Source organism: Harmonia axyridis, chromosome 4 (genome assembly GCF_914767665.1).
Source record: "Harmonia axyridis chromosome 4, icHarAxyr1.1, whole genome shotgun sequence".
Lineage (NCBI taxonomy): Eukaryota > Metazoa > Arthropoda > Insecta > Coleoptera > Coccinellidae > Harmonia > Harmonia axyridis.
Genome location: NC_059504.1, coordinates 8,889,628 through 8,909,368, shown reverse-complemented (window position 1 = coordinate 8,909,368; position 19,741 = coordinate 8,889,628). Strand labels below are relative to the sequence as shown.

The following is a 19,741-nucleotide window of genomic DNA, read 5'->3' as shown; positions in this document are numbered from 1 at the left end:
TAAATTGAATCACTATAAATCATAACATAACGGAAAATAATGAAAAATAAAGTTTCTCAATATTGAGAAACCTCCAGGCTTTGTTTGATTTCTTAATTTTCCATACAGGATCTAAGACACATAAGGCATCTTATAGATTTGTTGCCTAACCTATTGCGGGTTTTTGTAACTGTAAGAGCAGCTCTGGACTATTGTCTTTCAACAGGAGCTGAAGATACTGGCGTTGATAAAAAATCCTGGGTCATTTTGGCCCAATTTGGAAAGATATTTCTGAAACTACCAAAATCTACAAATAGATTTCACAGGAATGTGAGAAAACTAACTAATAAAGTCACACTGGCGAATGCTTCAGTCTCTCGGCGCTCGAGGAATTCCCTTATTTAGTCTAAGCGCGCACGAGATTGCAGAAATATATGCCGTGCGACGCGTGCATATCAAGCTCAAGGCGTAGAGCTTGATATCAAGTCAAGAATTAAATCTCTAAAATCAAGTCATGTCAAGCTTAAGTATGTAATTTTACATGAGCTTGATTTTGAAGTCGAGTAGTTGGTAAAAATGACAAGCTACTTGGCTTGATGAATCCCTAATCTGTTCTGAAAGAACACCCAAAAATTAAAATTCAAAATAATTATTAAAATCATTCAAAGAGTGACATTAGTATTATGCATTCATAGTCCAATGAAAAAAATTGATAAATTTATCTGAAAATGAGCTAATAGCGTATTTACACCGAATTTACAACTATATTGGAAATGAAGAGTTCAAAAACACTGTCCCAATATTCTATGAACTTCGATATTTCAACGATATTGTGCGATATTAACCCAATTCCATATCAATCATTGTGGTGATACTTTTCGATATATCTATCTCGATGTGAATGAAAAACACATGAATAAATGTATGTGTTTCTGATTGAAAACGACAAGTTACTAAACTTATACAGAATGAGAAAAACTTCGGAAGTGAGGAAAAGAAACAGCATATCGATAACCTCAAGCCAACGCATTCTAGTATAAAGAATAAGAAAACTTTGATTCATGTTCACGAGTTCCACAAACCAACTATTACGAAATAATAATATAATAATAATAAACTTTATTTAGCACTCGGCTATTGAAAACAATACAAATGTAATCCACTAACTTAATTAAATTTTTCATAAATATAACTCATTAAACATTTTTTGAATTCTCTATAATTATAACAATATTTGATCTTTTCAGGTAGTTTATTGAAGATAACTAATCCCCTGCTAAATGTGGATTTATTCATTAATGTGTTATTAACTTTTTCTATGTAAAATCATCTCGACGTCGTGTATTATAATTATGTATCTCATTAGCAAATTTTAGGTTTTCACTCAAATATTCAGGTAACATTTCATTCTTTGCTTTGAATATTATAATATGGTTAGATTACGTTGTCGGATTGTGATATATTTTCAAATCCACAATTTTACTATAACGTTATGAATGTATATTATATTGAATGAAATATATTTATTTGAGTGATTCACAAAGGAATATGCCAATTTGAATATTTGGAATCCGATATTTTTCCTTATTGTCGAATTCATAGTATGCAGAATATTTATTATTTTCTGTATCTACCTGCTGAAATCCAAGGTTTGGCAACTTTTGCTCTCCTAGTGTCATCCGTTGTTTCAAATCCTTTGGCGCGCTTGTTTTCTGAATTTCTGATATATTTAGGTATTCATCTCAATATATTTAAAGTTAAAATGAAACGTTGATTCACAATGGACATAAGAAGTGCATTCTTTGTGGAGAAACTCACAAATTAAGTGAAATATCGTATTACTGATGTGTTTTCATTTCCGCGCGCTTCATGTCAAATTAGATAGTTCATGTTAGGGACAAAATTTGCTCACTGAAAATGATATATTCCACCTCTTTCTACTCTGAGAATCATTCAAAGAGTAACACCAGTATTATGCATTGACAGTGCAATGAAAAAAATTGAAAAACTTATGTGAAAATGTGCTAATAGCTCATTGTTGTCTTGATATCTGTGCTAATAGCTCATTCATACCGAATTTGCAACTATATTGGAAATGAAGAGTTCAAAAACACTGTCCCAATATTCTATGAACTCCGATATTTCGACGATATTGTGCGATATTGACCCAATTCCATATGAATCATTGTGGTAATACTTTTCGATATATCTATCTCGATGTGAATGAAAAACACATGAATAAATGTATGTGTTTCTGATTGAAACGACAAGTTACTAAACTTATACAGAATGAGAAAAACTTCGGAAGTGAGGAAAATAAACAGCATATCCATAACCTCAAGCCAACGCCTTCCAGAATATACAATAAGAAAACTCTGCTTCATGCTCACGAGTTTCAGAAACCAACCTCAGAGGAAAGAAAAGATAGAGGTGCCCTTAGAAGTAAATAGCGTTGTATTGTAATCAATTGCAACAGTATGATGATAAAGTGAGATAGGACAACAACAAACCTGCAAAATTGACAACTAGAGGGACGGTAAACATTTCAGTGGCGTAGTCAATGGTTCTCTTACTGCCTCTTATTAAGTTTTCGGTGCTGAAATGTTTGGAACAAACATATGCATATTTCGGCAAATTGTTCATTTGCAATCTTAACGCGTGCCATCATATTTTGCTAAATTCTCTATTTGAAGGAAACCTACAAATGTTAGCATTGAATTAAGTTTTCGATATCTCACAAATACTACGCCATAGACGAGATATATTCTACGCCTATGGACTCAAAACGTGAACTTACCTATGATAGGTTAGGTTTTCATTTCCGATGTTTTACATACTATACATGTTTTTCGAGTATTTACCATGATTAAAATTAACAATATGTAACTTGAAATTCACAAACTTGTATGAAATAACGCCGATTACAAACGTGAAATTAAAATGAACAGTTAACCCTTAACGCACCTCTAGTTGTCACGTGCAATAACAACAACAGAACTATGTTGCCAAATCTACAGAATATTCGCAAAACATCTATGCCACAGAACGGAGAAAAGTTTACTTCTTCCTCAGAATGGCAACGTAGTAAATTATGAGTGTTTGTAAACAAAAACGTTATAGTGATGTCAACAAATGCTATAAGGCACCTCTATATTTTCTTTCCTCTGAGAAACCAACTATTATAATACAAGTGCAGAAGGCATTGATATTCTTCCACGAGTTCAAAATTCAAAAACGAGCCACGAAGTGGCGAGTTTTGGAATGAACGAGTGGTAGAATGAGCCTTCTGTACGAGTATTATACATTATTTTCTCTAATTCATTGCATTTTCATTGAAATTAATGAAATATTTCCATAAGTATAATTTAGTGATTTTTGCATTAAAAAATGTTGGTTGGCAGAACTGATTTCTTCAAGGCAAATTGATGAATTGACAGATAAAGCCGTGGCGGAAAGTTCGGAGTACCAACATAGAATAATAAAATATAACCATGAAAACTGTTCGTTTCTGATATATTCTCGCACGATTCTGTTCTACAAGATGTGGAAGAATGAACGGAATAACCACAGAATTAGAGAAATAACTATTACGAAATCAACCTCTAATGTCCAGCATCAATTCGACGTTAATCATTTCTCATCTCATCCACGCTTGATTAATAGAGAAACCCCCATCATTAGTATACTCCTAATAAAAAGAAGAAGCAGTAGTCTAATTGTTTAATTGACTCTAAAATAAAATGATTAATAGACTAAGTTACGATCTTGTCTCAGTTCGTAAACGTGTGCACCTAGAAGAGCGATAATCTTGACAGACGTGTGTCTTTGAGACACCGTCCCCTCAAGAGACCTCACCCTAAAGTCAACACCGCAACTTCTATTTTTGAAAAATAATTAGTTTCGGAAGCTGCGACAAGATCAGGTTGGCGTGTCGAGTCAACGAAGCGTTTCTTGAACAGCTTGGGCTGCTATGATCGCTGAGAGGGAAAGCGAATTTGATTTTGTACATTTGAGGAATTGAAATCTGTCCCAACTTTGACTGCGAATAAAAAAAATCCACTTTCGAAGTACATCACTGAATAATTTGAGTCTTTATAATATAATTAAATCTGCAAACAAAAAAGAAAAGGACCAGAAAGCAGTAATAAATGTTGGTTTCCATTATATTGATTTGAAGTTAGCGACCCATTCTAAAAAAAATCTGAAACTGAATGGATAGCTTGGAAACCGCTATGAAATTTATAAATTGGACAAGTATTCACCAAGTGGTCAATGGTTTCTTCTACACCACATTCACATAGTGGGCTATCAATAGAATGCCATTTGAAGAGCGTACTATTACAACGACCATGACCAGTCCTAAGTCGATTTAAAATACATTAAATTTTCCAGGGAAGATTCAAACCTAGAACTTTTTCTGAAGGATCAACGATAAGACTTTTGTTCAAGAACTCTATTCCGAACGCCAAATTTCCTTGTCACTTCCATTAGATTGAAGGAAAGTTTTAATCCATTAAGGTTTGCATGACTTTAATCTGGCAGTACTAGTATCTGGGAGTTAAGATACAATTGGAAATAAGTTCGGGTAGAAATGAAATTTTTCCCAAGATCTCTTGACTGAGACCTGTCTACGAATATGAGGCGGAAGTATGTGATAGCACTGGTAACAAATGTAAAGGTGTAGATCTAATAGTTCCACTGATAATTCTCATAGAAACGTTAAGCTGTACACCAATTTTATGAACATGAGCACTATTGAACAAAACATTATTCAGCAGCAGAAAAAACCAAGGCCAAAGCTGCCGTACGAAGAGTGCTTGCATTAGCACCCCATGGAGAACTAGCTAATTTTAGAAGGATATCATTCCTCGACTAGTCAAAGTGAACCTTGAAATTCAAAGGAGAATCAAGTTTAACTCCAAGATATTTAAGAGTATAATTTATTATTGAAAGTTACTCTCAAATTTCTATATTTTTGTTTATTTTTCAAATGAAAACAGGAAACTTCTGTTTTATTCGGATTAGGGCATAAGCGTCAGTCAAGAAAGTAATTTTCCATAATTTTCAGATCTTCATTTGAAGTATGTTCAATAATTCCGAAATCAGTATGACGAAAGACAAGAGCAATATCATTGGAATAAATGAATTTCTCAGATAAGGCAACAGTGATGCAAGTATCAATTGAAAAATATGGGAGACAAAACCGAACTCTGCGGAAGTCCATTATTCAAAGTTTCGAAACTACTACTTTTGTAGGTGATTGTTAAATAGCCTATTCTCTCCATTGGATTAATTGGGAAACAAGTTCTCATAAAACAATCTGTACCAACATGACCAAAAAAAAAAAAAAAATGGAACTCTTAGGGTTCCATCTGGTGGCATTAACGATGTGATTAATTGAATTCTCGAAATTCACACTCTGAATGAAATTCCTAACTGGAACCTGCTCTTGCGTTCCGATAAAGTTCTCAGGGCAGACCGGCAGGCCAGTGCTGTGTTTGTGGCATGCAGGGCAAGTACGTTTTTGTGCAGGACAAGCGAGTCGAAAATATTTTTATGTTAGAATTTAATGGGGCGAACGAATCGCTTGCTCGCTATCGATGTCTTAATGGTCAAAAACACACCGCTTTTCGGGATTCATTGACCGATCTGTTAGCTGCGATTGCCTTTTGAATTCTTCCTTCCGGACTGCGGTAATTTATTTGAGGACAGCTCTACACAACCACAAAGAAATGTGCAGTTTTACAAGTTGAAATCATATGTTTGAATTCTATATTGAGGATGTTCTTTATTCAATTGTATTCTTGAAACTCGATGAACAGAAAGTCAGAATTTCGACTGATTTGAACTCGTTAGTTTAAAATAATTTTTTCAGAATTGTGTTGAGTTGAGTGATAAAAACATTATGTAGATAGGGAATAATTTTTATGATGGCAAAAGAATCAGGATTTGTTCAAATTAACAAGAAATATGTACATCGAAGTGCATGTAATAATATATATTTATTGGCAGAATCGAATACCTAAGAAAAATTACATGAATAATATCACATTCCGAATGTCAAGTCAATCAAAAACCAAAATAACAGTAATCTGTCAGTGCAAATATATGATCCCCTCATCTGAAGTTAGAATCGAGAATATTACCGAGAAATTTTGAGAATTTGCCTATTGCAATTACTGCTTTGCATAGAGTAATGAACACAGATAGAGGGAGTATATTCAATTTTCACATGTTCCCAACAAGGTTAGATCACGTTGTCGGATTGTGATATATTTTCAAAACCACAATTTTACTATATCGTTATGAATGTATATTATATTGAATGAATTATATTTATTTGAGTGATTTCCGATTGAATATGCAAATTCGAATATTTGGTATCCAATATTTTTCCTAATTGTATGATTTATAATAACAGAATATTAATTATTTTCTGTATCTAAGTGCTGAAATCCAATATTTGGCAACTTTTGTTCTCCAAGTATCATTGGTTGTTTCACGTCGTTTGGCGCGCTTGAAGTTTGTTTTCTGAATTTCTGATATATTTAGCTATTCATCTCAATATATTTTGAGTTGATATGAAACGTTGAATCACTATGGGAACTAAGAAGTGCATTCTTTGTGGAGAAACTTGGGAATGGAGTGAAATATCGTATCACTGATATGTTTTCATTTCCGCGCGCTTCATGTCAAATTTGATAGTTCATGTTCTATGTTTATCACTCTGAGCTGCTTTGTCATGATTTAGATGCTGCGTAGCAGATATTTGTGACCTTGCAGTATGAAGAATAAGACAGTAAGTTTTATTCCTACCAAGTTTCACCTTTTTTCAAATCGATTTTTTATTGTCTAGGACCGACTTTAAGTTCTTTGAGAAATTCAATATATTTGTTTTATCTGCGTATAAGTTAATATTCCACGAGTATTAATATTTCAGTGTAAAGTATTGGAAAAAAAATAACCTAAATTTCCATGATGAACAAGCGCTCCATCTTGAAGAGTTTTTGAATTGAAAATTATTGATCATCTTAGCTGAGATGAATAAGATTGAGGTGGTCCATGAATTGATCTGTCTACAGTTCCGAAAAATCCCTGCGAAAGACAACCCGACCAGCCAACTCCTAAAATAACGACCAACAGAGCCAAATAAAACACCGAATCTCCACCACGAAATCAAAAACGTAAAAATAACATGACGTCTAACCGCAAAAATACGTCTTCCTGTACGTTCCGCTCCAGATGTCTGGACACACTGGCTGCAACCAATCAGTCTGACCAACCCCACATCCTTTTCATCCCACAGAAAATAACCCTCCTTCATTCGGAAATTGATTTCATATCCGATTAGATAAGAAACGCCAGTCCGCCGAAATTCCTCAGCACGGCGAACTCCTGACGCAGAAGAGTGGATAACAATGTTATTCAATTTATTGGCGGCGAAATTCAGCCCGGGGAGAGAGACTGATACCGTGACAGTGAGGAATAATACACCGTGCTACGAAACATGGCGCAGTTTTGCTCTTTTCGCGCTAATAACACTCCACTGGATCCCGATGCGATAAGCTACGATGCCTGCAGGACCATTGTTGAGCGTCAGGAGTAGGAGGCTCTGTACGACTGATGCTCTGTGTTCTGTTCCAGCCTCCGATGATGGAATTACCGCGAATGTGCACACCTAGCGTAGGTGTACATTCGGGGAAATTGAATTTGGTGGAATCGCTACTGGCGTCCTGACGCCATACGTCTATGTGTTGTGCTATTTTCGCACCTTAAGAGCGAACACCACCATGTGGTTGCTCAGTTCAAAACGTATTCAATGATATTAACGGTATATGGTCTTTACTTACTTGAATGTTTGCTGTATCTTCATAAAAATAAAGCGGAATTTCTTCAGAATAATACAAATTTCACCTACAATACAAGAACAGCCAATATCAATGTTCCCATGCACAGGTTGACTATTTCCGAAAAGTGCCCTTCTTATGTACGCATACAGATTTTCAATAATTTGCCCCAAAATTTCAAATCTATACAGAATTATAGACAATTCAAATCAAAAACTAAAAAGTTCTTGATAGATTTTGAGGTGTATGGTTTAAATGATTATTTTGAAAGGAGATTGTAAAATATTTAGTTATAGGTTGAGTTTAGTTGAGTATAGTTAAGTTATGTATTATTGACACTATTTAATTTCTTCTTTATGTATTCTCAGGGAATATTTGAAATGAAAGTATCTATCTATCTATCTATTTCTTCTTACAAATCACTGATAATTTCTTCAAACAATAATCTACGTCGAGGAATTTGAAATTGAAGAATAATATCCTTAAAAAATTAGCTGGTTCTTCATTGGGTGCTGATGCTAGCATACTACCTACGGCAGCTTTGGCTTGTTCTATTGGGTTCAATAGTGCTCATGTTCATAAAATTGATGCACAGCTTAACGTTTCTATGAGAATTATCAGTGGAACTAATAGATCTACACCTTTACATTGGTTACCAGTGCTATCACATATACTTCCGCCTCATATTCGTAGAGAGGTCTCAGTCAAGGAATCTTAGGAAAAATTTCATTTCTACCCGAACTTACTTCCAATTGTATATCTTACTTTTAGGTGAGAATCGAATACTCACAAGAATGAATCTGCAATGCTGGAAAATTTGAACGACAGTGCCATATATCCCTTTTTTCAATAGTACCAACACTATTTTTCGATGGGAAAAAATACTGTTCATCAAAGCTATGCTTTGATATGTGCCATTCATGCTTTGCTCCATCAACAACAACGGTTAAAAGGTTGATTTTCAACATGGTCAAAAAATCACGGAATGCTGAATTCGAGAAACCAAGGCGGTCTGAAATAATTATTTTGTTGATTGTCATATTTGTTGGGATAAGTTTATTATCCTAGATTGATACTAATTTGGACGTGCTGCAATTTATTAAGATGATAACTTCATATCTTTATTGACCAATTTCAGATGTTTAAAGCTTCTATTTAGACCTATGTAATATACGATAACATACAATACAATATGTATGTATTAAATCAACTCAACCTGAAAAGAAAACGTTCGCATCAAAAGAAAATTTTCGTATATAGTTGAATTATTATCCCAATCGTGGCATTACATATTTGTAAATCACATACATCTTTCCGATTTCAGGTACTTTCCGAAACACCCACTCTCCACCGTAAACGTCAAAAATAAATAAACTCTCAATAGAATACGTACAATTCAAAACCTATACGAAGCTACAGAATCGATTCATACCAAGCTACATTCAATGAAAACCCACACAACCCAAAATACATATTGCGTTGCGACCCTATTAAGAGTTTGAGCTATGACTGACGTTTCTAGATAAAGGCTGAGATAGCCCCTTTAAGAGCACCGGAGCTGGTAGACCAACAGGTCTCCACCGAGAAATACTTTAAAGTGTTATAAATAATAACATTCTAATGGAGTTAACCACAACCCAGCGTTATTCAGTATGCTACGTCCGGACTTATTGGAATTTATGTCGCTGGTAAATTATGGTTCCCAAGGCACGCAAAGGCCTACACGATATTCACTAATTACTTCTTGAAGAAGTCCAACAATCCTTCCGGTTCTAAACATTGGCCAACTAACGAATTCCACATGGTAATGAACATTTTATCTATGTGGCATCGACATGCCTGTAATTGAAAGTTTTGAATAAATATTAGATTTGTATGTAAATACAAAGACACTAGGTTTACTGGCGGATAACTCTGGTAGCTGATGGTAACTGCTTGGATGTTGTAGCTAAAAGTATCACCTTGACGTGAAATATCGATTTGGGCAAGATGCAATCAGGTATTCTAATACAGGATGTAAATGAAGAGATTATATAAGACGTAGTTAGTGTCTTCGGAGTTGTTACGTTTCTTAGAATGCAATCAGCGAGACTGAATTCAACGTCCTACAGTTCATTAGGTGCAGTTAATTTTTGCCATTCAGATTACTTATTCATTCATTCAATTCATTTTAACGTAATTTTATCGAATCGAATCATTTCATTATCACGATTTGATATAACTAAAGAAAAGAACAGAATCTCACAACTTCAGTGATTTCAGTTATATTTTGGTATGAGATTGAGATTAAGGCTATTGATAATAATATAATATCAAATATCAACAGTGCTAGTGATTGACAAATCATTAGAACAATTTCAGTAGTAGTTCCAACGAGCCTTAGCACACCAAATATTCTAACCAACTGGAAATCAATAAAATATCTCATTGTTGAAGTGTCCAATCTTCTGAACTCACCATAAACTGTAATCTGGGCAGGATTGGAAAGCCTCTTGGCTGCAATGTTTTCAGCCACACATGTGTAGTTTCCGGTATCTTGAGGTCTAGCTTGACTTATTAGCAACTGTCCCTCGCTGGATACCAACATGGTGGTATCAGATTGCAGAGGTTGACCACCCCTTAACCAATAGATTCTAGGAGGTGGCATCCCCATTGGAGCAACGCACCTCAGCTCCATCTGGTGTCCTATTTCCACCCTAGTCGATTCAGGGTTCACGTCGAACTGCTTCTTCAGATCTGAAAAGAAAAAGGCGAATTAAAGCAATGCTGACTATCATTTCATATGCAATAGCAAGAACAATCTGATGTTGTATTAACAACTGGTCATACAATTTTTGAACAGCCATCAAATGGAATTTTTTTAATAAACCTTTTTGGATGAAATACTTGGCAATGAAACATAAAAGAGATGAGCCGATTTGACCAACTTCTAATAATCTATCATTCATTTTGTTAACTAGACAAATGGAAATGAACGAGATGAATGTTGCAGAACAAATTTTGCATAACAATATGTTTGTTGAAACGCAGTTGAAGTTGAATCAGATTTCAGTTTATTTCAACTCTAGATCCCAGATTCAAATTAGGGCTTGCATTTTCATCGAGTTTGGAGATATTAGAAGATGAGATTGTCATATAATGTGACTTGGCAAAGGATAAAGATGAGAACAAAGTGGATGGTAGAAAAGGGATTCAAACAGATGAAACTTCTCCAACCCTTAATCGACCCTGTCTTATGAGGGATGTTTTAATCCAGTGCGGTTTCCACTTTTACTAGCAGCGCCCCCAATGAAATTCTCCTGCCTACCACAGCTCAGATATTCCGTTTCATTAACCGCGTTCTTGAGCAACTTTTGACTTTAATAAAGAATGAATAATTCAATATTTGGACGGCATAACTGTTCGTAATAATTTTTAATTGTGAGCGTTTTTCCTTTTATCTGGGGCTCTGACAATTATATTTGCATATATTGCGGAAATTATTTTTGGCAGAGGGTTTTATGAATTTTTTATTTCCTCACGAAGATCTTGGACTTTATGAAGTAAGGAGAATTTGAATTATCATTGCTGGGATGAATTTTAAGTAGGAGTAATTGGTTTGGAATTCATTTGAATTTTTGTATCTACGTCCATAGGTTTCGAATTTGTCATATTGCTGGTCTATGGTTATGAATTGTAGGTATTGAAAAATTCTTCCGAACAATTTTGAGAAATAGTTTAGATAGAATCATATAAAATTTTTCGATGATTATATGAAAACCAGATCATCTGGCATTCGAATATCTATGTGGAATATTGGATTTGTCCATACTTCATTACTTACAATGGACTAGTTTAGTGATGTTGATGATACTATATTTGACACAATAGAATTAAAATAAAGAGCCAAACTGATAAATCAGTGAAAAAATTTTGAAAATCCATCAATAAATGACTGAGAATAGTTATTTATAATACAAGTGCAGAAGGCATTGATATTCTTCCACGAGTTCAAAATTCAAAAACGAGTCACGGAGTGGCGAGTTTTGGAATGAACGAGTGGTAGAATGAGCCTTCTGTACGAGTATTATACATTATTTCCTCTAATTCATTGCATTTTCATTGAAATTAATGAAATATTTCCATAAATATATTTTAGTGATTTTTGCATTGAAAAATGTTGGTTGGCAGAACTGATTTCTTTAAGGCAAATTGATGAATTGACAGATAAAGCCGTGGCGGAAAGTTCGGATAACCAACATAGAATAATAAAATATAACCATGAAAACTGTGCGTTTCTGATATATTCTCGCACGATTTTGTTCTACAAGATGTGGAAGAATGAACGGAATAACCACAGAATTAGAGAAATAGATTATTTAAATTTACGTATTTTAGCACGGAACGTCTTTGGTCTGTGACGTCACGGCTCTTGCCTGTGATCGCTACACCATAAATTACGTTTAAATACTTAGCCGCGCCAAGGCTCGTTTGTAGTTGTACAGTGTAGTTTTAACTCGAGTTTTGTTTTTATGTCACCATAATGGAAGAAGGCTTCGTGAAAGGACAAAGTGACAATTTGCCTAAAATAGATATATTCGCAGTGATGGAGTTTTTTTCTTCAAATCCATCTTATGTCAGTGCTGAAATAAAAGGAGTTAAACTTTTCAAGTAAGTATCTACTTTTGAGTTTGCTTCATCATGGTTCAACTTATAACGATGATTTATTTAAAAAACGTTTCTTAAACAGTTTGTAGTTGAGTACTGGTTGTTGAAGTCTATCAATGGCAAAACATATTTGTCTGAGGAGTAAAAAGTAAAAAGAGAAAAAAGTAATTTATATGTATGTATATAGTAAGTTATTTCAGCCATCGTGTAACGAACAAAACACGACACGAACGGCACAAGTGATTGTACACCAATGAATTCGTAAGCACTCTGCGAATACCAGTCGTCTAGTGTGTGACGTCACGACACTTACACGTACCATGAAATTATTCTTCCAAGCGCAACTTCAAAGTCCCATAACTTTTTCATTTCTAGAAATATTTCAATGATTTTTCCACATTTTTGTTTCATTTTACTTAAATTTTTAGAATTGATCCTTAACAAAAAAATTAAAACTAGTCCATTGAACAAATTGTCGAGAGTTGGTTCTTTTCAAAATTATAAGCGTCACAGAGGGTGATGGAGAATTCTATCTGTTTTAAACAAACATTGAAATTTTTGACAAACTTTTCACATTATGCACAGTGAAATCTAACCAAAGACGTTGAGTTTTATATCTTACTCATAGAGTAATAAACATAGACAAAGGGAGGGATATACGCAATTGTTACATGTCCCCAACATGGTTAGATTACGTTGTCGGATTGTGATATATTTTCAAATCCACAATTTTACTATATCGTTATGAATGTATATTATATTAAACGAAATATATTTATTTGAGTGATTCCCGATTAAATATGCAAATTTGAATATTAAGAATCGAATATTTTTCCTAATTGTCGAACTTATAATGAGCAGAATATTTATTATTTTCTGTATCTACCTGCTGGAATCCAAGGTTTGGCAAATTTTGCTCTCCTAATGTCATCGGTTGTTTCACGTCGTTTGGCACGGTTGAAGTTTTTTTTGAATTTCTGATATATTTAGGTATTTATTTCAATATATTTTGAGTTAATATGAAACGTTGATTTACTATGGGACATAAGAAGTGCATCTTTGTGGAGAAACTCGCGAATTGAGTGAAATATGGTATCACTGATATGTTTTCATTTCCGCGCGCTTCATATCAAATTTGATAGTTCATGTTGGGGACAAAATTTGCTTACTACTGCTATCTATGTTTACTACTCTGAGATCTTACCAAAGACTCAATGAAATATCACGTGGCTTGCTCATTAATATCGATAGGAAACGAGTTCCTGAAGACGAACTTTGGACTGGGAATACCTCGAAACTTCAGGAATAAGTCCAGATTTTTGCATGCCGAATCTATTTCGAGTGTGCCAGAGCAGGCGGACGCGATGCCCCCAAAAGAAAAACAAAACGGAAGCACAAGACAAATAATCATGGCGGGCAGATGTTACATTCCAGGAAGATAACTCTGATTTACAATACAGTTTCCAGAAAGTTTATGTAACGAAGCGCACTCTGGCTTATCCCTTCAAAGTTTCTTTATCTCGAGTTCCTCTTGACAAAAAGTCGGAAGTGAAAAAAGTTGTTGGGAATCGTATCGATATTTCTACGAATGAACCAAGACGTGGGGTGAACTTCCCCTACCCCAAAGTGCTATGATTGAAGGATAAGATTTCAGTAATTGAGGGGAGATTGAATTTATTGTGTATTTTGAATCCGGCAATGCAATATTGCTTAAGAAATACCCCTCCTTAATTGCCTAACATCGGAAGTTACTCCTTCAGTTTTGTGACAGTGATTTATTTCTTTTCTATGGTGTTGAAAGGGAGAATCGACAGAAACTCGATACCACTTTTCCCTTTTTGAGAGCAGGGAATTCGCAAAGTAATTGAACAAATAATAAACTCAGAGCCTGAATTCACAAAACAAGGAGCATAAGAAAAAATGATAAAATAATAGTAGAGAATTGGGTTATAAGTTTTGAAAGACAAGAGGAGAGCTTAGGACAATTCCTAGAAAATTTTGACTATCAAGAAGTCGAGTAAAAAAAAACTACTGAATTTCATTCCACAATCGTTGAATGCATTAAAACTGACCAACTCTAGGAGCCTGGAGGACATGGAAAAAATGGTTTTAATCGCAACATAGAGTATTTTTTTGACACTTACGTCATTTGTGTTTAGAATATCAAGCTATTCAATCATGGAAAGAAACATCCTTCAACAACATTTAGAAATTGTTGAATTGTTTCATCAAACTCAGTGCTAATTTGAGAATCGACTCGACATGATGATTTGATTTTACGCAATCAATGCGTTTGTGCCGAGCATTGAAAGACAAACGGCCGCAATACAACAAGAGACATGATGAAGTGATAAATGCTCGACTTCATGTTGCTAAAGTGGTCAAGACATACTTGAAAACGTCGAAATGGGTCCTACCCCACCTGCTGTATTCTCCAGACGTTGATCCCTCGGACTATCACTTGTTTTGATGAATGGTACACGGTCTGGCTGACCAGAACTTCCGGTCTTATGAAGAAGTGAAAAATCGGATCGATTCGTGGATCGCTTCAAAAGATGACCAGTTTTTTCAGCGCGGTATTCGTGCGCTGCCCGAAAGATGAGAGAAAGTAGTGGCCAGCGATAGACAATACTTTGAATCATAAATGTAAAACCAGTTTTTCATGAAGCCCCGAATTTCGGAAAAAAACGACGGAAGCAAAATTGTACGTCTATGTGATGGGTGTTTTTTTCGAGGTGTATAACTTTAAGTTGGCATTACTGTTCAAGATGGCGACCGATTTAACAGCGGTCAAGTGATTTATTCTCAGTTTGGTTTGGCAATCCATCATGAACACACTCACGCCTGAACAACGCTTGCAAATAGTGCAATTTCATTTCGAAAATAATGGTTCTGTGCGGAATACGTATCGCGCACTACATCCATTTTATCGTGTTTAGCGATCAGGCGCACTTCTGGTTGAATGGCTACGTCAACAAACAAAACTGCCGCATTTGGAGTGAAGCTAATCCTCAAGAGTATGTCGAAACACCGTTACATCCAGAAAAACAATCTGTTTGGTGCGCTTTATGGGCAGGTGGAATCATTGGTCCGTACTTCTTCAAAAACGATAATGGCCAGAACGTTACAGTCAATGGTGATTGGTATAAAGCCATGATTACTAAAAATGTAATTGTAATTGTAAAATGTAATGCCACAAGATTATCTTGCGGATAAATAAAATTCATGTCAATCGAATAATCCATCGTTGTTTCATTGCAATTTAAAGTTCTATAGCTTTAAAAAAAACACGCTTTATATATAAATCAATATTCATTCCTAATGAAAATAGTTCACCCTACTACATACATATCCCGAGAAACTGTTTAACCATCATCTGACCCGTTTTCGTATCTCCTCTGCTTCCAGAGCCCCTTAAAGCAGTCGGTCAACACATCCTCTACAACCCTCGACTCTCAGGTGAACTGGGGTAGCAGGGTTGGTAACCCTGGAGACCTACCTACACGTGCAGGAATGCCAACAGAACGTAATTGGATGACGAGTCTTATTCTTAAGACTGTATCGAATATCCGTTATTATCTTGGAGCCCCCGTATCGTATTAAAGGAGTAATCAACTTACATATCAAAGTCGAGGTTTTAGGGCAGCGCAGGAATAATATCATTTCTCAGATTATGGGACTCAAGGGAATTAGAGTGGAATTTGACGATATCAGTCGAGGAAATAATCGAGTTATGTAGGTTAGAGGATATTCGATATGTTCGTCGGGACGAACAAGAATGAGGAATTTCGGAGATCTGAGGAAAAATTCGGTAGTAGTCACTTGATTAAATTCGTAAGGTTAAATATTTTCTGGAGAGGATATTTCATGATAAGCACAACACACAACAGGGCGATTAATGAAAAAACTTAGGCGTACAATGTTGCTTTTTTTTACGAAATTCGAGGTTTTATTGTGAAAGAAACGGTTTTACATTTATGATACTTATCTAATAGGGATGTTGCCTATATTTTGAAATTGCTTTTATTTTGTAGATAAGCCCTATATAAAAACGGAAAGAAATATTTTCATGTGAAAAATATAGAAAGTACCACTAAAAAATACGTAAATAAAAAAAGTTTTCAAAATTCCCGCTGAAACGCTCCATTCTGTCACGGTATTATGGTGACGTCACTGCATGAAAGAGTCATCACCATCTACTAACTAGTTTATCTATGATCACCACGTGCTAACGGTCTGTCAAACTGAACTAATATCAGCTGATATTGACAGTCAAGACGGTTTGATTATATCATTTGACGTTCTAAACCATAGATAAACTAGTTCTAGATAAGATTAGTTTATCTATGTTCTAAACGTTTCAGTGCTATGACGTCAAATTTCCCTGATTGGAGTTCGCAGTCACGTGCTAGTCGATAAGAATTAACACAATTTAAATCAATTTCATTAAATTGAATTTCAGAAATAAGATAATGAAAATGCTATTTCAGGATTTTAAAATTTTTTATTTATCCGCAAGATAATCTTGTGGCATTCATTTTAAATATGATTTCTGGTATATGACCGCCAAGGCTGGCTCGGATATAGTCCAATGTGGACGTCCAATTTTCGATGAATTTTTCCAACATTTGTGGCCGTATATCGACAATAACACGGCGAATGTTGTCTTCCAGAAGGTCAAGGGTTTGTGGCTTATCCGCATAGACCAATGACTGTACATAACTCCACAGAAAGTAGTCTAGCGGTGTTAAATCACAAGATCTTGGAGGCCCATTCACAGGTCCAAAACGTGAAATTAGGCGGTCACCAAACGTGTCTTTCAATAAATCGATTGTGGCACGAGCTGTGTCACATGTTGGGCCGTCTTGTTGGAACCACAGCTCCTGGACATCATGGTTGTTCAATTCGGGAATGAAAAAGTTAGTAATCATAGCTCTATACCGATCACCATTGACTGTAACGTTCTGGCCATCATCGTTTTTGAAGAAGTGCGGACCAATGATTCCACCAGCCCATAAATCGCACCAAACAGTCAATTTTTCTGGATGTAACGGTGTTTCGACATACACTTGAGGATTAGCTTCACTCCAAATGCAGCAGTTTAGTTTGTTGACGTAGCCATTCAACCAGAAGTGCGCTTCATCGCTAAACAAAATAAAATGGACGTAGTGCGCGGTACGTATTCCGCACAGACCATTATTTTCGAAATGAAATTGCACTATTTGCAAGCGTTGTTCAGGCGTGAGTCTATTCACTATAAATTGCCAAACCAAACTGAGAATAAAACACTTAACAGCTGTTAAATCGGTAGTCATCTTGAACAGAAATGCCATCTTAAAGTTTTATACCTCGAAAAAAAACATCCGTTATAAACCAAAAATCAATTCCAGTTTTGGTATCACCATTGCGTCGACATTGCGACAAATAATTCACATACTCTTAGCTTTGAATATCACTCCCATCTTCACCGTGTATATCTTTTTAGGGTTCCCACTCTCAAAATTCATATTATTGAATTTCCAACAGCTGGAATCCAGATCATTATTCCATCCAACACGACTTCAAGCCATTCAATTCGAGGTTAATTCCAACGAAGAAAACCTCTCAGCCTCAGGAGTGGAAACCACTTACTCGAACGAAAAATGAGAATCCCGCAAATAATTTCTCTTGGTAGGTAAATCCCAAGCATCAGCGAAGCCGATGAAACAAAGAAAATTTTCTCGCCAATCCCTGAGAATTCAATCTCGGTGGCATAATCAGAAGTCAATGTCGGGCGGCACGTAGAGTGGATGTATCATTATACACAGATTGAATTGTAAATGAAAATGGAGATAAGGAAGTCGAATCGAAAAAGTTAGGTGGAACATCTGCGCTCTGAGATTCTGAAAACGTAATGGAAGCGGCGGTAGGACTTTTTTGCGGCATCGTCTTGGCTTGTACTTTCGCCCGTTACTGGTACAATAATAGATGCATACATTGAAATATGGCTTGTCATGAAGTCATTCGCTAGCTACCTGAACATGGGCGCGCAGTTACTTGCATCACGATAAATATAGCTGAAGCCGTCCACACATCAAAAGATTCATTGTCGAAACTTATTTAGATATCGGTTTTCTTCGGTGGTGTCGCTGACATTTCATATTAGGAGGAAACTTCGTAATTAACCTTAATTGAGGATGATGGCTCTTTCAAAGGTGTGGGGAATACATGGAGAGGCTACCGTTTACAACGACGTTATTATTAGAAGAATTGTTTCAAGTCAATGTAGTCTACGGAATGATTTATATCTATAGGAACGATACAATTTGGAGAGGTTATAACGGCAACACTGTATATTATTTTTTGACATTCCTTATGTCATTCAGTTTCACTAGGTTATGTGAGTCTATTACGCTTCAACAACGTTTAGAAATTGTTGAATTTTTTCATTAAAATCAGGGCTCATTTGTGAATACTCAGTGAAATTAAAGAAGAATTCATAGACGATATTGCTCAATACTTTGTACTGGCATTCTTGTAGCATGTAAAGAATATTCAATTTCAAATTTGTCTAAAATGAAATTAAATAGTGCGTCGATTAAATGAGAAAAATCTATATGAATGCTTCTTAAATCTCCGTATTCACGAATGAGCATTGATTGTGATGAACCAATTCAACAATTTCAAAACGTTGAATCTTTCCACAACTAAATAACATAACCTACTGAACACAAATGACATAAGAAATGTCAAAAAATCATACACAGTGTTGTGTATGTAATTTGTATCATTGCAATTGAAAAATTCTGTGGATGTAAATCATTGTTGGTTGTACAAGCTATCCTACTAGGCGCTGTTGTCATTTTGTACAGCCGTAACGAAATTATTTAACCGTTTTTGAAATCTGAATTTGAATAGTTCCTATTGCAAATTCGAAAAATCCTGAATGGAATCGAAAATGATTACATTCCAGTTTTAATTTGCAGTATCTAACAACCTATCGAATCATTACAAATTCAATCCCATACATTTTTGACATAGTATTTAAATTTAAGAAATGCCAGTGGACAAAAGCAGAATTTCTTTAAGGCCAACAAGCTCAAAGTTAACCTCATAAACACCAAAGTGTGATTGAAGTTCTTTCTTCGAATCTTACTCAATACTTCTGACAACCCTTCGAATGTTCGTTGAATCTGAGGTTCATTACTTTCGAATATTCAATTCAACAACCACTTACTACAAAATACTAAAATCCAATTTCCATACAATAGGAACGAGCATTTTCGATA

General features: G+C 35.3%; 1 protein-coding gene across 2 annotated transcripts in view; it reads right to left on the bottom strand.

Moving 5' to 3' along the window:
- Positions 1-19,741, bottom strand: part of LOC123677642 (netrin receptor UNC5B) — a 296,659-nt gene that overhangs the window by 89,050 nt on the left and 187,868 nt on the right. For both annotated transcript variants that reach the window (XM_045614289.1, XM_045614290.1), the window contains exon 5: positions 10,284-10,562. In XM_045614289.1, the coding sequence (XP_045470245.1) occupies positions 10,284-10,562 (279 nt within the window). The remainder of the gene's footprint in view (positions 1-10,283; positions 10,563-19,741) is intronic.